This window comes from Eretmochelys imbricata, chromosome 6 (genome assembly GCF_965152235.1).
Source record: "Eretmochelys imbricata isolate rEreImb1 chromosome 6, rEreImb1.hap1, whole genome shotgun sequence".
In the NCBI taxonomy this organism is placed as follows: domain Eukaryota; kingdom Metazoa; phylum Chordata; order Testudines; family Cheloniidae; genus Eretmochelys; species Eretmochelys imbricata.
Window position 1 is genome coordinate 117856170 of NC_135577.1, and position 24627 is coordinate 117880796.

Sequence of the window (24627 nt, forward strand, 5' to 3'; positions counted from 1 at the left end):
GCCAAAGCAACTTAATTGAAATAAACTGTGTGGTGTTTGATTTTATTTTCATTGTAATTCATCAGCAGAAATAATTTAAAGCTTTCAGATGATCCGCAAAATGTTTTTGAGAACTACATCCCTGGTTTACATTCTCTTACATAACATGAACCACCGGTGCATTGGCCTTGTTCTTGGCAGACTTTGCTGTAATCATTTCATCCCAGAGTCCATTGTGTAGTGATGTGACCCAAAACAACATCTGTATAAATAAAATATGATAGTTTATATCTACTATTTTCAGTATGCAGCCTCAGCATAATTCTGAAGGGGAATCCGAGATACTTATGTCCAGCTGTTGTCGATCCATAAATAAGTAAAATACCAGTATTTTAACAGAAAACAGAATTTTATCCTTTTATTTATTTATTTATTATTGTCAACACTTTTTTTTTAAAAGTTTTGCTCATCTAATCTAAATATGTGATCAAATCCTAATGCCCAGGGAGGACCATATTATAGATTTCAAGCTTGCAAAACAAGCACAGATACTGAGTTACAAAAGCATCTACTTTTACAAGAACATCTACACTCTTTGGACCTTATTTGAGGGTCTGGCCCTTTGTCTGTGTCTCTGTCTCATATGCTGAAGAGTCTTTGCTTTTGAATGAGCAGTGTGATAACAGTAAAAGAGAATTTCACATTATTCTAATTTCCAGTACATGGGATAACCTAATAATAATAATTTGTCCAGATTTTCATGTCAAGTCACCTCTCTGCTCTCTGAAGTACTGCAGACAAAAGCTAAAAGGGTGCTTAGACTTAGGCTTATACAAGGATCTGATATATTTTCTTCTTGCAATTTGCAGGTATCTAAAACACCATAAGCTTTCAAACAACTACTAAATTGTTTTACTTTTTACTATGGTGCCTTTAATATAGTTCTGTAATCCCTGTTCTTTTATTCCTTTCTGTGGGTAAGAATGGGATCTTTTTGTTAGTGTTCTATCTATTGATATAGAATTTATCTATTGACTTTCCAGTGTGAACTGTAGTTTACAGAAAGCTCTCTTCTATATCTTCTCCAGTTGCTGACAAAGGCAAAATTATCTGCAGCTGTAGTATAATCTGCAGCAGACCTGCGATCGGACATTTACTTACCGGTCTTCTTTCCAAAACCGCATAAATCGGAGGAGGAGCATAGGCTACATGCCTTGGATGTCCGGAGGGCTCTTGCCTTCTACATTGACAGAACCAAGGCCATTCCATAAGTTGACACAATTATTCATCACCGTGGCCAACAGGATGAAAGGTTGCCCTGTATCCACTCAAACAATTTCTTCTTGGATCACGGCCTGCATTCTGCTATGACCAAGTAAAGGTGCTGCCGCCTTCGGTGATTGTCACTGCCCACTCTACCAGGGCGCAGGCCTCCTCAGCAGCCTTTCTGGCCCAGGTGCCTATTCAGGACATCTGCAGACCAGCCACCTGGTCATCTGTCCATACCTTTACGTCCCACTATGTGCTGACCCAGTAGGCCCAGGACAATGCTGCCCGTGGTAGGGCAATGCTGCAAGTTGCTAAGCTGTGAACTCCAAGCCCACCTCCATAGATACTACTTGTGAATCACCTAGAATGGAAGCTACATGAGCAAGCACTCAAAGAAGAAAAAACTGTTACCTACCTTTTGTAACTGTGCTCTTCGAGATGTGTTGCTCATGTCCATTCTACTCCTCTGTCGGAGTTGCTGGCAAGAAGGAACTGAGAGGGTGCAGGGCTGGCGGCGCCTGATATACCGCTGCATGGGAGCGCCACTCCAGGGGGTGCCACAGCCAGCCCTATGGATACCACTAAGGCAGAAATCTCTGACAACTGTGCACGTGGGCGCACGCGCACCTAAAATGGAAAGGACGTGAGCAACGCATCTCAAAGAACAACAGTTACGAAAGGTAGGTAACTGTTTCTTCCGCCCCAGGATGAAGGAGGAGCGGGACTTCCGACTCTAACAGCTCCTAATGGAGGTGGCCCTTCATCCACAACCAGCCTCGGGCTGGCAGGATCTGGCACTGAGCTCCTCCATGCGGAGTGACCCAGCCTCCGTGCGTGAGATGGTGCCAAGGAAGGACTCTGCCTATGCTCTTGGCACTGGTGCTCCCCAGCACCGAAACCAGTGGAGGAGGCACAGCACAGATCCCACTCTCCAGTGCCATAGAAGTGGCCCCGAAAATCGGACAGGGAGCGCTCGCCCACAGCGAGAGCTGCTGCCTCGGACAGTGCTGCCAGAGTGCATCCTATGGAAGAGCACCTGGAGCCAATGGCACATGAGTCGGCACCGTTGACTTTGGCCCAGCAAGGAGGGCTCTCGAGTCCGGTGCCGGTGGACTTTCCTGATCAGGAGTGTCAGGTGGAGGACATAGAGTTGCCATCCACGGCAGATACCTTTGAGACTGTGTGGGACTTAATAGCGATGACGGCTCCCCCGTCCCCAGCCATTCGGGATAAGCCTCTGGTAGTTCAGCCTAGGGCACCGTCTAGAGGCAAGCCGGTGATGTTGATGAGAAGATCACTATGATGGTCCCCGACTCCACCTTTGACGCGGCACCAGTCCCCGGCACTGCTCCTGGTCACGGCACCACTCAGCAGCGCTGTACTCACGACACCGATCCCTGGCACCACTCCACTCGGCAAAGCCGTGACCTTCGCATTCCTGGTCCATGTCATCGGACTTGGAGGTGGAGTCTCATTATTCTTAGCACAACTGGAGCAGGTTGGACCACCGCAGACAGGATGTGCGTGTGATGCCATAGCAGGTGCAGTGGCAGGTGCCTACCCAGTGGCCCTTCTGGATGCTGTAGGCCTATCGCCAAACCCAGGGCACTCGTTCTAGGGGCTCCCACTCTGTGGTGTCAGAGCCGTGAGTGTCTCCGGCAGCAGCGAGTCATCCCACCCCTCAAGGCTCCGAGATGACACCGGTGCGGGGTGCAAAGCTGCCTCCAGCTCCTATTCTCACCTCTGGCACTGAACCAGCAGTAGTTGCCTAGGAGCGTGGAGCTGAGTAGGACATCCCGGAGGGCCAGGAGGACCCTGTACCTCTGCTGGATGAGGTGGTAGTGGGGACTTCCTCCTCTGGGCCGCACCTGACTGACAGCCAGGCGCACCGGGACCAGCTATACAGGGTGGCACTGCTGGCCTTTTCCATTGAATGCACAAAGCCGTACTGTAAGTTGAACCAGCTGTTCATGGCAGACCAGATTAAAGGACTCTCGGACTCGTTGCAGAGGATCTCATCGAAGATCACATCCTGTGTCCGGGCATGCTATGAGTTAGTGCAGGGGCTGGGACTTTGGCTAACGGCACATTCCACAAGAGTGCAGGCCGCCTCAGTGGCATTCCTGCCTCAGGTCCTGATACAGGAGATCTGCAGGATGGCAACATGGTCCTCGGTTCATACTTTCACCTCGCATTATGCAATTACCCAGCACGCCAGAGACGATTCAGCATTCGGCAGAGTGGTGCTCCAGTCAGCGATTCCATAACTCCGACCCCACCTCCTGGGTAGGGCTTGGGAGTCACCTAATTGGAATCAAAATGAGCAAGTACTCGAAGAAAAAAACGGTGACTCACCTTCTCGTAACTGTTGTTCTTCAAGATGTGTTGCTCATATCCATTCCAAACCCACCCTTCCCTTCTGTTGGAGTAGCTGACAAGAAGGAACTGAGAAGGCACTGGGTCAGCAGGGTCCTATATTCACTGCCATGGAGGTGCCACTCCAGGGGGCTCCACAGCTGACTGAACGTGTGCTGCTAGAGGAAAAACTTTCCAATGACTGTACACACGGCACGCACACACCTAATTGGAATGGATATGAGCAATACATCTCCAAGAACAACATTTACGAGAAGGGGAGTAACCATTTTTTCTTTTTCTTCAGTCATGTAACCATACAACAGCGTAGTTGTATATTCTTTAGCCAGTTTGCTGCCCTTGGTTTGTGGCTTCAACAAGTGAATTTCTTGATTGCTTCACTTTGTGATAATGGCCTTCTAATAGGAACGTTCTTCACATTTGCAAATTTAAACTATTCTTATGGAGCTTCATTGAGATAATTATTGAATTTTTTAAAAAGCAACATACACCATCAAGGTTTGCCTTTTGCTTATAGCAAACTGCAGCTGTTTAAAAAAAAATAATAATAATCCACGTGAACAAATCTAATCTTCAACCCCTTCCATTCTCGTGCCCCACACATCCAGGCTGTCTTCAAACTTGCTGCTACTATCTCTGTAATATTTTTAAAAGCTAATGTTTTCTTTCTCATCCATGCAGCTAACTCTCTTCCAAGCCCTCTTCATTTCTCATCCTGATTACTGCAGCCTCCTCTCGGGCCTTCTTAAAATCCACATTGGCCCTCTCCAATCCATGCAAAATGCATCTGTTAAGACAATCTTCCTTTGCAGCCTCTGTGACCCCCATCATCTCCCTTTGGGAATCCCTCCATTGCTGTTCCACCATATTAAATTCAAGATTCATGTCATAACCTTCAAGGCCCTTTACAACTCTGCCCTTCCCTAATTATCCAGCTCTGTTTTGTCACATTGGTCTCCTCTGCTCCATCAATAATGCTGGTTTCAACTACTTGCTTGCCTGCTCCTCCCACAGTCTTCCCTGACTAATTTCTTTTGTTTCTGTCCTTAATGCATCTTTTAACATTTCACAGTTTATGCTAGTATTATGACAAATTTCTGACTTGTAAGGAAGTTAGAGCACGTAGAGCCAAGGAGTTGGCTGTACATCATGCACAGTGCCTTCCTCACTCACTTGATAAGCATTAAAGCTCTGATCCAGCAAAGTGTTTAAGCCACTTATGTGCCATTTTGCTCCTGGCCCCATCCCTATGTAGGAGCTGTTTCAGAAAGGGGAGGGAGCTGTTAGAGCAGCCATGAAAGTGCTTTTACTTAAACAAAGGGCCGGAGTAACCCCTGGGGACATCCAAAATTGGAAAATGCAAAGATAAGTGAAGCTCAGCCAGACCCAAGTATCTGGCCCTGTATCTTTAGAAGATATTAAAAGCCAGTTGTTGTTAATGTAGTTGTAAGATTGCATACTTAAGTATGCAAATAGCATGACAGAATTGATGAGTAAAAAAGTTTCTAACATGAAGCATCATAGCATACAATTTTAATAGGACTTGGAATTTATTTTATTTGTTTCTATTGAAAAATAGCATCCAAAGGCAATCCATGCTCATGTTTTTTCTGGTGAGTTGTAATGCTTTTCTGTCTTTTTGTTTAGGTATGTTTCCATTATCAGCTGCTGCAGAAGAATCTGAAAGCAACAGGAAGCTACATCACTTGCTTAATGCAGTAACTGATGCTTTGGTGTGGGTTATTGCAAAGAGTGGAATCCCATCTCAGCAACAGACAACTCGTTTGGCTAACTTGTTGATGTTACTTTCTCATGTCAGGCATGCAAGGTATATTTAACAGAATTATGTGTCTCTTTCAGGTTTTAATATTTGTTGTTAAAGCAAACAAAGCTCGACCAAGCTCTTGAAATCCCTGTGGAAAAATCCTGATATCATCCTTTTAGGGCATTCATTGTAAGATTATTCTAAATTGACAGGATTAACTAAATAATGTACTCAAATCACTTTGACATGCAGCACATTGCATCCACCTTAAAGTGCATATCTTATGTAACACTTCTGCCACGTGGAGCCAGCAGCAACCAGGGCTGGGTTCAATATGTAGGGGTTCCTTTCCATTGATACAACACAGAACTGGCTTGAGCCCCCACCCAGTAACCTGGGAAATTTACACACCACCCCTGGGTGCCTCTGAGAGGCAATGCTTCCCCACTGACAGGCATGGAGTCTGAGTGTAGAAAAGAAACCTTTAATAAAAGGAGGAAAGTACTTCGGCATTAATTTAGGAAAACACCACAAACATGGTTCATAAACATAAACCATGAGTAAAAGACCCACCCCAAGTGTCCTTTCCCCCTCAGGTTCTTAAGTCCATCAACCCAAAAATCCCTTTCCTGTGCCCAACCCTTCTCTGTACCCCACTCACAGTTGCTGTCCTTGGTCAATGCAGACCCAGAGTTCAGAGGTGCATCTGCATAGTTCACCTCCACCCCTGGGTGGGGTAAAGAAGTACCTTACTTACTCCACTGCTTGGGCACTCGCTCGCCACCCCTCTCTGCGAGCCACCTTCCTGGCCACTCACCGACCGCTCCTGCCGGCCGCCTGCTCACTGGTCTTGCTGCACTTCTCCACCTGCTGGTTGCTTGTGTTGTGCCTCTCCACCGCCACCCTGCTGGCCGCCTGCTCACTGCTCTTGCTGCGCCTCTCCGCCAAACCAGCTACTCTTTCACCAGATGTCAGTTACCGTCTGCTGCCACCTGCCTCTCTGGTGTGACCTCTGCACATCAGTTTCTTAGTAATTTTCAGCTCTTTGCAGGCTGGGCAGAAACACAGTCCTACCACAATTGATTTCAGCTCTGATTGGGCATTTAACATAACAAACAAGCTCCTATGAAGCCTGTTTAGCACTATTCTTTGAACAGTGGGAAGGAACAGGTTAAACCAGTCTAGGGAGGACCCTTGATGAGGGTGTGCAGCCTCCTTGGTGGGATACCTGTCCCTACCTCTCTTACTTTCCTAGGGCTCTGACATTCGAGCCCCTGGTTTAATGAGGTTCTTTCAACTGAGGGTGGCCCCCTCATTTGAGACAGGCTAAGCACAGTCGTGCTTTCCTATATTCCTACAATAATTACAACATTGGTAACCATATTTCACTACCCCTGCATTTAGTACTAAGGTGATTTGTACCCAACACCAGCCGAAGTTGATCACTTTGACATCACTGTGTCTGTTGAATATGTAAGCAGAGCAAACTGTATTTACATAAACACACCCAAAGTCTCTCCCCGTCCCAGTTAGCTGTCAGGGAAGCATTTGTTCAGACCCTGCTTATATCTATAATTCATTATTTTAAATAAATCCTCTACATATATCCTCCAAATAGTACATCCTTTTCATTTCTTTTTAGCACTTCACTTCGTTCACTTTTATTTTTTTTCCCTTCTGGCTAAAAGAGCAGTAATGTGTCTCCTTCAAAATCATTCTGAAATTTCCAATGCTGTTTTGTGGATCACCAGGTCAAGTGTGCTTTGGCATTCATGTCAGTCCCTGGCCTAAAGTCTGATTTCTTCTTCTAGTTCTTTTTTCAAAATCGAATATTCTTTTGCTGAGTGGTTTAGAAAGTGTGGGCATGTGTACGTGCTTCCTGTAAGACAACAGATGTCCATCCCATGGGACACTACTATATCTCCCTGAACAGCCCAGCCTTCAGTCAGGACTTTGTGTGGAATACAAAATTCTTCTTTGAGTGCTTTCCTATATGTATGCCACTTCTGATACACATGTGCTCTCTGTATTCAAGATCAGAATCTTTTGACCAGCAGCATCCATTGGGTCACGCCTACACATCACATGCCCAAGGGCATAAAGGGAAACCAGCTGACTGTCCGTTCTTTTTAGTGTTTGTGGTTGCAAGATGGGACTGAAAGAACAGTGTCCCTGGCTCTTGCACTTCTCCACTAGTATTTGTATGTAGTTCTCTTACCATAGTTTAGGGTTAGCTAGGTAGTGTAAGTTAGGTGAATTCTTTTATGTTTTTCTTCAGCTTCATGGTTGATCAGTAATATCCTGGTTTTAAGTATTGTTCATCAAGTGAGGCAGCTGTTCCCGTTAATAACTGGTGCATCACCGAGAAATGTGCTTTGTCATTAGTTTTTTAAATGAACAATGAAAGTGAGAGATGCTCAAGAAAGAGCTCTTCCTCCTATGTAAGATACTACCTCTGTCTTCTGTGAGGGCTGTCTTAGACCAGGAAGGCAGGATCCTTTGGGCTCCGAGCAGTCCTCCTTAAAAAGTGCCCCGGCAGCTATTTTCTCTGCCTTAACTTCTAGAGCTCCTGCTTCTTCATCAAAGCATTCTTCTGCTGATGCTGGTATAATTCCCTCCTCCCACCATGAAAGAAGGAGGTCTCAGCACTCTTTCTCCAAAAAGCATAGAAGCAGGTTTCCGTCTGAGGCTATGTCTACACTTTGAGCTAGGCATATGATTCCCTTGCTTATGTACACGTATTCATGCTAGTTCTCGTCGAGCTAGCGTGAGTATAAATAGTATAGCCACAGTAGTACAGCTAGCAGCTGCGGTGGCATAGCTGAGCTGTGCTGAGTACATGCCCACTGGTTTCAGGTGGATTTGTACTCTGCATGGCTCCGCTGTGCCTTCACTGCCACTCCCCATGCAAGTGAGACTGCTTGGCTGTTGCGCTAGCATGAGTATGTGTACACGAGCAGGGGAATCACACCCGAGCTCATCGTGTAGACGTAGCCTAAATTGCTTGAGAAACGGAAGAAAAACAAGTTTCCTCTTTCTGCTTTAAAAAAGGCAGGTTGCGGTCTGACGAAGGTCCCTTTGGCACCTGTAAGACCCTGGATCTAGATCTTTGTTACCAGCTGAAAACAATTCGCTCTCTGACCTAAGTATGAACTCTACGGTACCACCAGAAGTCGTGCTGTACTAGTAAGGGGGCTATCAGCCCTAAAACTGATGCTTCTGGTACCAATTACATTGGTATTGCCACCCCAGTGACAATTATATTTAGTTTTCTCTTGGTACAAATGTGATTGGCATTGAGATTTATGATCCCAGGGAATTTTTCAGCCCTGCTTGCATGATCCCTTTTTGCTTTCTTGCTCAGTGAAGACCATTGAGCTGGCACTACAGCTGTGGAAGAAGGATATTCTGGGCACCGGTTAGGAATGTCCTCCCACTCCAACCCTCAGGTTCCTGCAAGGTCTACTTCTCCTCCTGTAAGAAGAGTATTCCTACTCTTCTTCTGCCTCTGATATTCATGGGTGTAGCTCACCTTCCTGTTCTCCTAGACTGCGACTCTATGATCTTTACTATTCTGATACTGTGATAGAAATTTCAGGGCTGGAAGTCATAGCAGGCATAGGGAATATAGGGGACCCTCTAGGGAATACCTGGTACGCATCCCTTGTCCATTTACATATTACTCGTATGGTCCTGCTCCTTGGTCTTACTGGGTACCTTGGAGCATTCGTTAAGCAAGGAGACCTAGCTCCTCTGTCACATAAAGAACCAGGTCTCCCTTGTCTCAGAAGTTGGTAAGGGCACAATAAAAACAGCCCTCTCAGCTTAACTTCCAAAAGAGGCACAATCTTAGCAGAAGTCCTCTGATGCAATTTCAACTCATATATCATCTTCATTGCTAGAAGAAGCTGTTGTGCCATCTATTTCTCTCCACCTAATGACTGTAGGGTGTTTCAAGGCCTTCTTTGCAGGATGACGAAAGTGCTGGAGATTCCTGTAGACAGTCCAGGAAACGGCTCATGAATTATTGGCTATTTTGTCTTTGCATGAAAGACTCAATGCCTATTAGTGAAGGCCTTTTAGAACCTCCCCAGCTACTCTGCCAAAAGCTAGCATCCATACCCATGACTTCAAAAAAGGAAGACAGAAGATACCAAGACCCCTCTGTGGGATTTGAGTGCATGTATTCACATCCTTCACCAGGTTCTCCCAGAGTCACAGCAGCTCAGGAGAGAACAAGAGGCTTCCAAATCCATCCCTAAAGAAAAGAACCCAAAGTGGCTAGACCTTTTTGGAAGGAAGAGCTAGTCTGCAACTCAAAATAACTAATTCTTCTTTGAGTCCTTGCTCATGTCGATTCCATTCTAGGTGTGTGCGCACCCATGTGCATGGCTGTTGGACACTTTTGCTTTAGTGGTACCTGTAGGGCTGGCTGTGGCACCTTCTGGAGTGCAGCGCTCATGCTTCGGTATAGCAGGCACCGCCTGCCCTACACCCTGTCAATTCCTTTTTACCACCTGTGGTGGTCAGTTGGAGTGCCTTTCTTACTTAGCAAGAGCTAGTGGTTTCTCCCCCTTGAACTTCGCGCCTGAGGGCCTTTGTACATAGTTTGCATAGAGTAGTGTTAAATAGTTTTTTAGTGTTACTTAGGGTCCCAGTGGGGACTTTGCCCCAGGTGGGGCATGCCCCAGTCTCCCAGGTTTAAGCCCCGCTCAGACTGCAACAGGCCTATGCATGTAAGTGACCCACATAGCAGCTGCCTTAAGTGCTTGGCGGAGTCACACGTTAAGGATCTGTGCCAGATCTGTAAACTTTTGGCCTCGCACCCAAAAGAAGCAGGATATCTGCCTCCGGGCTCTTCTGATGGAGTCCGCCCTCAGCCTGGCTTCTGAGCTGACCAGACAGGTCGCACTGAGCACCTCGGCCTCCATACACAGCACACCACTGGCACCTGGCTCCTCCGGCCCCATTCGCCAGAGCCAAAGAAAAAGTCCAAGAAGCGCTCCTCAGCACCGAGCAAAAGGCCCAAGGGTCATGTACCAAGGAACCTGGGCCTGGCTGCCAGGCTATTCTGGCACCATGTGATCGTGCCTCCCTGGTTGGGGCTCTCAGCCCCCTTAAAGGTCTGCCACCGACTCCCAGGAGCGGTATGGGACTGAGACACCTGCCTGCACGATTGTCATCCCAGGCTCCCCAGGCACAGAGAGAGCACAGGTCTCCACCTGCTCCAGTGATGACCTCAGTGTCGCAGGACCTGACTAAGGCTCCCCAAGAGGGCAAGCCTGTCAAGACCCCTCAGGAGACAGGGGGACACAGCTAGTTGCCAGACAGAAGATGACTATCTTCTCCACTGTGTCAAGGATCCCCGTGCAGGTCCGAGATGCATCATCGGTCACCCAGGCTGTTGCCCAGATCCCCTTGGTGCTACTCACTGTCATGGGGTTGAGTCTCCCCTACTATTCCCGGCGCCACTCATCCTCTTGCTGGTCGTCCTCCAGGCGTTGGTCCTGAGTGCCAGCACAGTGGGAATGTTCCCTGTCTCGGTACCAGTCTCCCCAGCACCAGTACCACTCTCCCCAGTACCGTCACCAGTCTGTTACACCTGGCCAAATGGACACCAGTAGCCACGATCAGTAAGCAAACGCGGGCGTCAACAGCTCCTCCCTCGTTGCCGGAAGGTGGCTCCTCAGATATGGAGGGCTAGTTCAGCCCATCACCCAGGTCCCATCGGCAAGATTGGGCACTGGGTCCCGCTCCTTAGTCTGTGTCGCCACAGTGGCAGCACGGCTAGGGGCCAGTGCAGTGGCCTCATTGGAGCATGTGGGGCGTACTGGTCATGGTGATGCCCCCTTCGCAGCACTCCTCGGTGGCTACATCACAGCATCGGTCAGTGGCACCGCCAGCACTGGGCCCAGCACTGGATGCCAGTTCTGAGCTGGGATGGAGGAACCTGTGCCCACCCCTAAGCCTCCTTCTCTGATGGTGGTCGAGAGCCCGGCACCTCCCCCAGCAGTCCAGTCTTCCTCCTCTTCCCCGGACAAGGCAGTTGCGGGACCTTTCAGAGCTAGCCTGCTGGATGACTTCAGAAAGCATCAAACCCTTCTCTGGCACGTGGCCAAGAGCTTGAGGTGCAGGAGATGGCAGAGCAGGCGGACACCCTCTTTAATGTCTTCTCAGCCTCTACACCCACCTGGGTTGCCCTGCCTGTGCATGATGGGATTCTCAAGATAGCCAAGGCCCCGTGGCAGACCCCTTCCTCCATCCTTACCACTTCGAAACGGGCCAAGAAAAAGTATTTTATTCTGGCCAAAGGTTTTGAATACCTTTTATGCCCACCCAACCCCAGGCTTGCTGGTTGTGTCTGCAGCCAAGAAGGACAAGCAGATTCACTCCTCAACTCCCAAAAACAGAGAGGCCAAGAAACTCTATTTATTTGGGAGGAAAATTTATTCAACTGCCAGCCTGCAATTCCGTGGGGCAAACAATCAGGCCCTGTTGGGCCGGTACAATTTCAGTCTCTGGGACGGTCTCAGAAAGTCCCAGGAATCACTTTCTGAGGGTCTGGCACAAATGTTTGGCAGCCTGGTAGAGGAGGGTACTGTGGTGGCCAGATGCTCCCTGTAGATGGCATGGGACGTGGTGGACTTGGCAGCAGGGTGGTTACATCAGCGGTGGTCATGCAATGCAGCTCCTGGCTCCAAACAGCGGGCCTCTTCTAGGAGATGCAGACCACGATTCAGAACCTCCCCTTTGAGAGAGTTGGTCTCTTCTCCGAGCAAACGGACGCCAGGCTGCATGGGTTGAAGGACAATGGAATTACCCTTCGCTTGTTGGGCATGCACACACCACAGTCAGCAAGAAAGCCCTTCCGACCGCCACCACCGCCAAGACGCTGGCAACCCTGTCAGGGCTCTACTAGGAGACGGGATGCTAGCTTTAGTCGCCGATGCCCTTCTTCATCCCACTCACCAGCGCAGCCTGGGCCTGCTAAACACCTAGGGGGCCAGAAGCGATCACTTTGTGGGTGTGCCCGAGAGTGACGCCCCAGTCTGCCAACCAGATCCGACCCACATTTTCCTCAACTGCCTCTCTCCCTACCGCTTGGCCTGGTTGCAGATTACATCAGACTGCTGGGTCCTGGATGTAGTAGCTCGGGGCTATACTCTGCGATTCTTGTCCGCCCACACACACGCTTTCCCATCCCTCTTCAGGAGAAGCTCCTGGGCTTGGGGGCTGTGGAGGAGGTTCCTCGGGACATGGAAGGAAGAGAATTCTATTCCTGAATCCTTCCTAAACCCAAAGGCCAAAGGGGGCCTTGGGCCCATCCTGGACCTGCCTGGTCTTAACAAGTCTCTCAAGAAGTTGAAGTTCCACATGGTCTCCCTGGCCTGCATTATCCCTTCCCTAGATCCAGGGAACTGGTACGCCACTCTCGACTTAAAGGACACTTAATTTCATGTCTCCATATTCCCAGGACACAGGCGATTCCTGCGTTTCATAGTGTCCGGGTGCCACTCCCAGTTCACAGAGCTACCCTTTGGCCTGTTCTCAGTCCCCAGGGTGTTCACAAAATGCATGGCACTGGTAGTGGCTTACCTGAGACATTAGGGGTCCAGATCGTCCCGTATCTTGATGACTGGCTCATCAAGGGCAGGTCTCTGGAGCAGGTGTAGAGAAGCCTCAATCTGGTGCAGTCCACCTGTAGTGACCTGGGCCTGTTAATAAACACAGAAAAGTCCACGTTAACGCCAGTCCAATGTATAGAGTTTATTGGAGCTGTTCTTGACTCCACGCAGGCCAAGACCTTCCTTCCGGGCCATGTTGGACCTGATCTCCCACATAAAGAGCCATCCAAGACTATGCTTGCGACTGATGGGGCTACATGGCCACGTGCACGTACGTGGTCAGCCATGCCCGACTTTATCTGCAGTCTCTGCCAGTGTGGCTGGCCTCAGTTTATGTCCCCAGCAGACATGACCTGGACTGAGTGGTCATGGTGCCGAGCCACATCCTCTCGTACCTGGACTGGTGGCTGGTCAGTGCTGCAAGGAGTTCCCTTTGCGATCCTGTCTTGGACGTGTCAGATCTGGGCTGGGGAGCCCACCTGGGAGGGCTCAACACCCAGGACCTTTGGCTACAAAATGATCTAGCACTACATATCAATTTCAGGGAGCTCAGAGTGGTTCGCCTGGCCTACCAGGTGTTCTTGCCCCACCTGAAAGGCAAGGTTGTGCACTTCCTGATGGACAATACAGTTGCGATGCATTATATCAATAGGCAGGGCAGCGCCAGGTCTTGGATCCTTTGTCAGGCACTCAGCCTCTGGGACTTTTGTGTGCGGCATGCCATTCATCTGGTAGCCACTCATCTACCTGGAACCAAGAACATCCTTGCAGATTGCCTCAGCATGACCTTCTCATCTTGCCACAAATGGTCACTTCATCCGGAGGTGCTCAGCCTAATCTTCCGCAGGTGGGGGACTCCCCAGGTGGACCTGTTTGCGTCCAGACAGAACACAAAGTGCCACGTGTTCTGTCTCTGCAGGGCAGTGACAGGGGCTCCGTGTCGGATGCCTTTCTGCTTCCGTGGTCAGGAATGCTGATGTACACCTTCCCGCCAGTGCCATTGGTCCACAGGGTCCTGCTAAAGGTGAAACAGGACAAAGCTTCCATTATCCTCATAGCCCCAACGTGGCCTCGTCAACACCAGTTTGGCATGCTGCTGAGTTTTTCGACAGCCACCCCTCTGCAGCTACCTCTTTGCCCTGGTTCTGGGACAGGAGATCCGGCCAATCTGCTGCATCCGAACCTGGCGACACTGCACTTGACAGTTTGGCTGCTGCATGGCTAAGTGTGGACGAATGGGTGTGCTCTGCTGGTGTCCAACAGGTCCTGCTGGACAGCAGGAAACCCTCCACCAGGGCTACTTGCGTGGTGAAGTGGAAGAGGTTCATGTGTTGATCCGAGGCCCAACACATTTGTGCGGAAGAGGCACTGCTGCAGGACATCCTGGACTATTTTGCTGCACCTTAAACTCCAGGTCCTGTCACTACCTTTTGGTCAGGATACACCTGGCGGCCATTTTGGCGTTCCACCCTCCATTTCAAGGCAGGTTGGTCTTTGCCCATCCCATGATGGCATGGTTCCTGAAAGGTCTGGAGTGCCTTTACCCGCATGTCCGGGACCCAGTCCCCTGCTTGGGACCTGAATTTTGTGCTGTCAAGGCTCATGGGTCCCCCCTTCGAACCCTGGGCTTCATGCTCCTTCCTGGTCACTATAACCCCAGCTCATAGGGTGTGCGAGATCAGGACACTCACATTGGAGCTGCCTTATAGGGTCTTCTATAAGGACAAGGTCCAGCTGCATCTGCACCTGGCTTTTCTGCCCAAGGTTGTCTCCCAGTTTCATATTGGTCAAGACATATACTTATCAGTCCTTTGTCCAAAGCCTCATGCAACGAATGAGGAATGCAGGGTGCATACCCTGGACGTCAGATGGGTGCTGGCCTTCAACATAGGTAGAACAAAGCCATTCCGTAAGTCAACGCAGTTGTTTGTTGCAGTTGCAGACAGGATGAAGGGTTGCCTAGTGTCTGCCCAGAGAATCTTGTCTTGGATCACAGCCTGCATCTGCTACTGTTATGAGCTGGCAAAGGTACCTCTGCCAGCGATCGTGACAGCTCATTCAATTAGGGCACAGGCATCTTTGGCAGCCTTCCTGGCGCAGGCGCCGATCCAAGAAATCTGTTGGGCTGCCACCTGGTCATCCACCCACATATTCGCATCGCACTACACGCTGACCCAGCAAGCTCAAGACGACGCTGGCTTTGGCAGAGCAGTGCTGCAAGCTGCAGGACTGTGAACATCGAGCCCACCTCCGTGGATGCTGCTTGTGAGTCGCCTAGAGTAGAATCGACATGAGCAAGCACTCAATAAGAAATGGTTACCTACCTTTCGTAACTGTTGTTCGTAGAGATGTTGCTCATGTCCATTCCAATACCTGTCCTCCTGCCCCTCTGTCAGAGTTGTTGGCAAGATGGAACTGAGAGGGCGTAGAGCTGGCGGACCTGATATACTGTGGCATGAGCGTGGCACTCCAGCATGCACCACAGCCGACCCTATGGCTACTGCTAAGGCAAAAATCTCTTGACGATTGCACACGTGGGCACACGCACACCTAGAATGGAATGGACATGAGCAACACATCTTGAACTACAATTACGAAAGATAAGTAGCCGTTTTTATCAAGTTCTCCTTTCAGAATATGATTATATTAACTGGCAAATGGTGTCATTTACTGGATAGTTCCAGTAGAATCAAAAGAGGCAGTGAGATCTTTGATCACAGGTCAGCTTGCCACATAGACCTCTCTGCATACTACTATTGATGCATCTATTCACATCCTTCACCAGGTTCTCCCAGTCACAGCAGCTCAGGAGAGAACAAGAGACTTATCAGATACTGTGGACTAGATTGATGGCAACAGCAGTTACCATGCATCTTGTATCCTAGCTGCAATCATCTGGAATTCTCAGAGAAGTCCAGAATATAGTCGAGGAACTCCCCTTTGAAGGGAATGAACTTTGTAGTGCTAAACTGATTATACACTACATTCTTTAAAAGATTCTCGAGTTACATTGAGGTATTTGGGGATTGAACGCTCCTTAGCTTAGAAGAAAACAACCTGTAGACATCAAATGTATTCCAGATAACCTTCTGTGTTTTCATACCACCAGCCTTATCAAAGGCCAGCTGAACCACCCAGAAAGAGGTAGTAAGAGACCTTCTTCCACTATGACTGCAAGCACTATAAGGCTGTTTGTCTTCCAAACAGTTTGACAGTCACTTTGAGAGCTGTCAGAAACCACTCAGAGTAGCTATACCTGTTCCCTACCCCATTTGGGAATTGAAAATAAAACAAATTACCACAAACCAATGGATCCCATAGATGATATAAAAAGGTTACTTCATGCAGTTCCAGGATCTTCCTACCCCACCATCACCTTCCCTGTTCCTTTTCAGAGACTCCTCCCAAGAGAGACTATTACATGAAGAGGTGCAATTCCTTTTATCTCCTCTATTTCTCTGAAACGTTCCTCTTCAATTCATGGGAGAAGTTTTTGTTCCTGTTGCTGTCTAATTCTCAAGATTGACATCTCATTCTGGACTTGAGAGATCTGAACACCTTTGTTTGCCAGTTCACACTGAGAGTGGTGACCCTGGCTTCAATAATCCCTAAACTGGATACTCTAGACTGGTTTGCCATTCTGTATCTGGAAGATGCATATTTCCATCCATCCAGCGCACAGGTTCATAGGTGGGAAGACGGACATACTGCCAGTACATATGGTTGCCGTTCAGCTTGTCAACAGCCCCAAGAATATTTATAAAATGCCTGGCTGCAGTAGCAGCACACCTAAGGAGGCAGGGGATTTTAGAATACATATACCTGGACAACTGGCTGATTCAGGGAAGTTTTCCTCAGCAAATCACAAACAGCATACATCACATTCTACAGCAGTTCTCTATTTTGGGGCTCAATGTCAACAAAGACAAATCCTCTTTAAATTCCATTTTTTTGAGTCAGTTATAGACTCCAGCACAATGAAGGCATATCTGCCATGAAGCAGATTTGACAATATATTTCTCCTCATAAATCAACTACAGACAAGCCCTTGGACACCAGTAAAAAAGTGTACAATTGCTAGGTCATATGGCTTTGTACACATTTGTGACTCAATTTGCTGGAATTTGCTTTTGTTGTTTGTTAGGATGGTTCTTACCACGCAATAAACATCATCTAGACATAGTGGTTCAGATTCCCCCAAACAGCCTGTTTTCCTTAAATGGTAGAAGAACACATATCAAATCTGCAAGAGTGTTCCTTTTTCTTCACTGCTCCATACCAAGGTTCTAGTGATGGATGCTTCCATTTTGGGATGGAAAGAATCATCTGGACACACGTGGAGCTCGGGGCATGTAGTCGCAAGCAGAGTCTCACTTATACATCAACATATTGGAGCTCAGAGTGATCCAAATAGCTTGTGCTACATTTGTTCCTTACATCCAGGCAAAGAGCATCTGATTAATGACTAACAATTCCACAGCTATGTTATAAAAAGGGAGGAGCCAGATCTACTCCTCTGTGCCAGGAAGATATCATCCTGTGGACCTGGTGCATAAGCAATCAGGTAACGTTTTCAGCCTTTCATCTGCCATGGTGTGACACTATGGGGTTCACCCAGGTCAGGAAGGGGTTCAGTCAACAATTGCCTTGCAACTATGGGCATCTCAAATGCTATGCTGCTGTGGCTCACAGCCCTGGCGTCAACAGCCAGCAGAAGAGCACGAGGATCTCATCTTGGCTTCCACCACTGAGTTACTCTTTGCAGGGGGACCTCAACAACCCTTCCAGCCCAGAGTTCTCCACAAAAGCGTTTCTCTGCCATGCTCAGCCACTCTCACTGTAACCCTCACAAAACCTTTATTTGGGTGCTCCTTTAAAGAGACAGTACACAGCAGCCTGTTAACTGGGGTTAATATAATCTTGCTGTTATGTTAAGAGATTGTGAGCATGAAGATGGTTAAGCCCTTAGCAATTTTGAAACTATGAATAAAAAAGAGGGGTGGTGTTGACTTCTGAACTTGTCATTACCTCCCAGCCCTAAAACCCCACTCAGATTAAATGTATTTAAACCACTTCAGTGTGTTGACTTGTTGTTTTTATTCACAGTAACAAAGGTATGGAGCACCTTCTGAGCATGAAGTGTAAAAATGTGGTCCCAGTCTATGACTTGTTGCTGGAAATGTTGAATGCACACACGCTTCGAGGCCAAAGAAAGTCTGCAGTTACAGATTCTGAATTTGGCCCATCAGAACAAACTGATACTAGAGATGATGCGTGGAATATGGCAGCACAGTAACTTTATAATTATCTGGAAGATCAGGTTTGTAGGAAACTGTGAAGCAAAACAACATTATTTAGAGCTGTCGAAAACTTGATATGGCTCATGAATCTTAGACAACCTTTTTGGGGCCCTATTCTAATCTTTGCATGTTTATCTCGGATAAGGCTGTATATCGCCTCCTGTATTGTGTGAAGCACATCTTGTCCATGTTTCTGACATAATACTTTGCACTTACACTAATGCTGTCTGTCTGAGACTTATGAACACAATACCCTGTGAGATTGGAAATTATTATTACCCCTTTTTAAAAAATGGGTAAACTGAGGCAGAGAGAAGCTAGGTGACTAGCTTAAGAACCCACAGTGGAGAGCTGGGAATAGTGTCCTGACTCCCAGTTCTTGCTTTAACCACTGGACTATGTTTTCTTTCAATATATCAACATATGAAATGTACAGCTGTTACATCACGTGGGAGGGATTTGATTATGTGTATATGATGACGATCACTGGGGAAATGCCTACATTTCAGTTAACGTGGTTAAAGTGCCAAGACACATGTAAAATTTAAATGAGTTTATTCCTCATATGATTATGCAATGGATGCAGATGGAACACAGAAACACTTCCTCGGTCTTCATTTGAGCCACTCAGAATTGGTTCTGGGACCACTTTAAAAACGAGCTCCATAAACATAAAAACAGGTTTCTTTGTTTTGTGAGCCTACTCTTAGTGTTTGAACTGTTTCTTTGTGCATGGTACTCATCTGCTTAAAGGTTGACTTGACTGCTTAGTCATTTTCACTTAATACTAAATTTTAAAATTTATTGTCACTGAGATTAATGTGCTGTTTTGTATATTTATAATGACTTAATGTGTAGGTATGAAGGATCAAGAAATTAATTTTTATTAGTGCATTAGTAAAAATAATGTGATACAGTCCACTGAACTATTTTTTTAAATGGTTTCCTAGGCAATTTCACAATCTTCCCATCACTTCCATCTTGAGTACAGAAGTGTCTAGCTGTATTGTCAGGTTGTGGGGTTCTGGAAATGCAGTGTACATAACTGTAGGGAGTGGTAGCATAAGTAGAGATGAGGATCAGCTGGGATCTGCTTTTACTTACATGACTCAGTTTTGCTCTCTTATTCTCAAGAGGAAGTTACATGTAACTTGCTTTGCTAGGGAAGCTCTACCCTAAGTTATGCTTTTTCAGCCCTCCTAAAAGAACCCTAAATGAGAGAGGGAAACATGCCTCTGGGCTAAATTCATGGAGGATAGGTCCATCAGTGGCTGTTAGCCAGGATGGGCAGGGACGGTGTCCCTAGCCTCTGTTTGCCAGAAGCTGGGAATGGGTGACAGGACGGATCACTTATGAAGTGCCCTGCTTCATGTGTGGCAATTCGTTATTGGCATGTCACTAAATATATAGTCACATAAAATGTCTGTCTTGTTGATTTCTGCAGCTGTCTAAGGTGCATTGAGTCTGAAAGGACATATAATATGGCCCATAGCCTCATTTGGAAAATAAGAAAATATTTTTTCTGTCATTTGCTTATGTAATATTCTGTTTCATGCTGGAATTAAATTCATTAGCCTTTGATAATAACACTGGAGATTAATGGACTTGACTAGATACCAGAGTGTTTAGTTGTATATTATTGTCATTTTAGGTATGTGACAAAACTAAATTAGAGATTAATTTGATGCCCAGCTAAGTCAGCGGGGAGGCTTTCTGGTGATTTCTATGGGATTTGGATCAGGCCCTTATGGCAGATCCGCCATACACCATATTTTTTAAGCACAAAGTCCCCCTATGCTTACTCCCCAGAATTCTGCAGAAGTTGCACTCATCTTTCCACTTCAATGAGCCTATCCATCTCCCTACCTTTTTCCATAACCACATGCAAATTCCTTTGTATCTATGATGCACACTTTAGACATGCGCAGAGCTTTGTCCTTCTACTTGGACAGGACTAAAACCTTTAGGCGTTCTGACAAGCTATTCGTCCCCATTGCAGAATGCTCTAAGGGGTCATCTGACACTAACCACAGACTTTCCAACTGGATCTCGAGTTGCATTTGTCTCTGTTATCGATAACAGAATGTGACTCCCCTGACTTTTATCAGGACTCACTCCACCAGATCCATGGCAGCCTCAGTGGCCTTTCTACGTAATGTCCCCCTTAAGGACATTTCCAGAGCTGCCATTTGGGCTTCTGAAAATACGTTTGCAAAACATTATGCCCTTACACAGGGACCCATCACTGATACATGTGGGCAGAGCTGTTCTATCTACTGCATTCCTTCCAGATCCGAAGTCCCTACCTCCTTGAGAGATACTGCTTTTCAGTCACCTACAGTGGAGCACCCACAGGGACACCTCTTGAAGAAGAAGAAGAAGAAGAAGAGGTGGTTACTCACCTGTGCAGTAACTGACGTTCTTCGAGATGAGTGTCTCTGTGGGTGCTCCACTTCCCACCTTCCTCCCCTCTACTTTGGAGCTGGGGCGGCCTCACATGTGCATAGAGAAAGAGCTGAGGAGTTCAGCCACACATGCGCACTATTAAGACAAGACTGGTATGTGAGGCAGGCTCCGCACATGCACGGCTGATACGGGTACTACTGTAAAAATCTCCGAACAACGGCGCAGGGGTACACTGACACCTACAGTACAACCACAGGGACACTCATCTCGAAGAACGTCAGTTACGGCACAGGTGGGTAACCTCCTCATATACTGTCTATATAAGACCACAATTAATCTGAGATAACTGATAATAAATTATAGCGTTGTATATTAAAAATGAGTTACCATTATGTTTTAGATAATTTTAATGTATGTATATTTGAGTAACACAAAATAGCTATTAGAAACTTATCTTTAATGCTTAGATATACTGACAACTCTAAAAAAAAAAAATGAAATGACAAAATATTTTTACTCATTTAACATTTTTAGCCATGTAAATAAAGGTGAATTTGTGGGCAATGTAAAAAACGCATTCCTTTTTATCAAGTTTTGCTAATAATAAATTGTAGTGATTCAGAAAGGATGCTGTAATTCATCTCTATGCCTTTACTTCTATCTACGCACTTTAAAATTTTTTTTGCAATCTCTGTTACCAAGAATTACCTAAATTCCTAGTATGCTGTGGTCACCATCAGTTCTTGTTTTCTCAAGGCTTTTAGACTGACACATTAGCAAGATGCTAATTTTTTGTGGTACTGGCTAAATAATGGATTGATTTTCATATTTTTTTGTGGTTTGCTTTCATGAAAAGCAGTTATCTCCATGAATTGTTAACACTCTACAGTTATTGTGAATTTGTACTGTTCCCTTAGTTTTGTATTCTAAATTCTGCTTCACATGTGTACCTTCACTGAAAAAGTTTAAAACTCAAATGTTTTTAGAATTTGATGTCTTTTCAAATATTTTGTGAATGCCAAATCAAGTGGAAAAAATTACCTTATCTCAGCTGCTTTTTACTTCTGTAGACTTATGGTATTTTTCCAGTAATGTGTATTTCTTTGGATTGTAGGTTTTTGTGGTGAAATAAACAAGTATCATACAATGTGTAATGTATTTTTTTTTTTTTTGGTAGTAGTAGCTGTGTAGCTGGAGGTGACTATCATTTTAAATCACAAACTTGATTTTTCCCTTATTGTTTGTTTGTCTTGACATGCCATGTCATGGATCAAATTCTCTTTAAATATTGTTTTTGACGGCAAGGATGAAGGGTGACTCTTTGGGTTAAACTGATCTTGATGCAGCCTACCTCCCAGCAGCTAAAAACTCTCTCCTATCACTATTAAAAGTAGGCCCAGTAAAGTACAGAAAATTATTAGAAATAAACCATTGGTAACGTGTGATCCACATGAGAAATAGCTGATTTCCTAAGGAGTAAAATAGTTATTCCTGAAGTTGTTAGACTCTCATTTGCTTTGCTTTTCCTCATGTACCGCATCTATTTGCAAAACTTATAATTCTTTATCTTAAAAAATTCTTCTTTCTACAGCCCAGCCCAGCCCTAGGAAGTAACCCTGCAGTGAAAAAGCAGAGGCCAGACTTCACTGTCAAACCATGAAAGGGTTTTTGTAATGAACTGTGAGTAAAAATAATTTTGAAAAAGTCTGAAAGATAGCTTGGTAAGGTTCTTTTCCAACTTACTTTTTTGGGGCATTTTGAGATATGGTAAAAGCTCCTTGTATATTCTATATCACATCACCTTGGCAATGTGATAGAATTATACGTAATGAAGGTAAATTGTAGGCTATGAAATTTTCCTTAGACCTTTCATTTTCTTCAAATTTTCTCTTACAAAAGTTGCTTAATAGCATCCGTACTGAATATTGTAGTCAGCAATTTAAAATCCGTAATTAGCAGAAAGCTTTAGATGGGCATTTATGACAAAGAATGCCTGGATTTGATAAAGGTGTAAAGAACTAAAAATACGGACGCTCTAGACAAGATAAAAGTAATCTGTTTCAAAATGAAATAAGTATAGTATAATGTGGGGAAGAGAGGGATGGGGAAGGAGGTGATAAAATCACTCTTCCTTTCTTTCTTACCCACTGATGCAGTATTGCTGTAAAATTGGTTTGAATCATGTGGACTACCCTCAAGCCTGGATCAGCAAAAACATTAAATGTAAAGAAATACAAAAATGCAAGATATATGCAAAAGTCAGAAAAGCCAATTGATTATTCTCAGAAAGACACTAATGCTTAGGGCACTGCTTACTGCACTAATATGCCTCATCTTGGGGACTAAGGGTATGTCTACAGTATGAAATTAGGTCAAATTTATAGAAGTTGGTTTTGTAGAAAGCGTTTTTATACAGTCAGAGCATTTGTGTAGGGACACACACAATTAAGTGCATTTAGTTGGCGGAGTGCGTCCACAATACCGCGGCAACCATCGACTACCAGAGTGTTGCACTGGTAGCTATCCCACAGTTCCTGCACTCTCTGCCACCCATTTGAATTCTGGGTAGAAATCCCAATGCCTGATGGGGCAAAAACATTGTTGTGGGTGGTTCTGGGTACATATTGTCAGACAATGGTTTTGCTCCTTCTTTCCTGGTTATCCGTGCAGACGCCATACCACAGCAAGCATGGAGCCTGCTCAGTTCACCATCACCGTATGTCTTCTGGGTGCTGGCAGATGTGGTGCTGTATTGCTACACAGCAGCAGCTCATTGCCTTTTGGCAGCAGACAGTGCAGTATGATTGGTAGCCATCATCACCGTATTCCAGCGTGCTCTTTTAGCTGACCTCAGTGAGGTTGTCAGGAGTGCCTGGGCAGACCTGGGAGTGACCCAGCCAGGTCATTTCCCTTTTAAGTTTCGTCTCATGGCGATTCAGTCCTGCCGGCAGTTGTACTGCACCGTCTTCTGCTGAGCACCCAGGAGATGATGATGGCTAGCAGTCGTAGTGCACATCTGCTGACTCTGGGAAATGTGCAGGTCATGGTGGATGGCTTTGCTGCAATGGGATTCCCTAACTGTGGTGGGGCGATAGATGGAACCCATATCCCTATCTTGGCACCGGAGCACCAAGGCAGCAAGTACATAAACCGAAAGGGGTACTTTTCAATGGTGCTATAAGCACTGGTGGATCACAAGGGACATTTCACCAACGTCAACGTGGGATGGTTGGGAAAGGTACATGACGCTCACATCTTCAGGAACTCTGGTCTGTTTCAACAGTTGCAGTAAGGGACTTACTTTCCAGACCAGAAAATAACTGTTGAGGATGTTGAAATCCTTGGGGACACAGCCTACCCCTTAATGCCATGGCTCATGAAGCCATACACAGGCCTGGACAGTAGTCAGGAGCTGTTCAACTACAGGCTGAGCAAGTGCAGAATGGTGGTAGAATGTGCATTTGGATGTTTAAAAGCACGCTGGCGCAGTTTACTGACTCGGTTAGACCTCAGCGAAACCAATATTCCCATTGTTATTACTGCTTGCTGTGCGCGCCATGATATCTATGAGAGTAAGGGGGAGACGTTTATGGCGGGGTGGGAGGTTGAGGCAAATCGTCTGGCTGCTGATTACGCGCAGCCAGACACCAGGGTGGTTAGAAGAGTACAGGAGGGCGTGGTGTGCGTCAGAGAAGCTTTGAAAACCAGTTTCAGGACTGGCCAGGCTACGGGGTGTGGAAGTTTTTTGTTTCTCCTTGATGGAAACCCACCCCAGGGTTCGCTCTACTTTCCTGTAAGCTAAGCACCCTCCCCTTCCCCCTTCGATCACCACTTGTAGAGGCAATAAAGTCATTGTTGCTTCAGATTCATGCATTCTTTATTCATCACACAAATAGGGGGGTAACTG

General features: G+C 46.3%; 1 protein-coding gene across 1 annotated transcript in view; it reads left to right on the top strand.

Annotated features, from left to right (window-relative positions):
* Nucleotides 1-18310, top strand: part of ESR2 (estrogen receptor 2) — a 57468-nt gene extending 39158 nt beyond the window's left edge. Inside the window, exons 7-8 of the mRNA XM_077820572.1 lie at nucleotides 5272-5452; nucleotides 18121-18310. Coding sequence (XP_077676698.1) covers nucleotides 5272-5452; nucleotides 18121-18310 — 371 coding nt within the window. The remainder of the gene's footprint in view (nucleotides 1-5271; nucleotides 5453-18120) is intronic.
* The last annotated feature ends 6317 nt before the right edge of the window (nucleotides 18311-24627 follow it).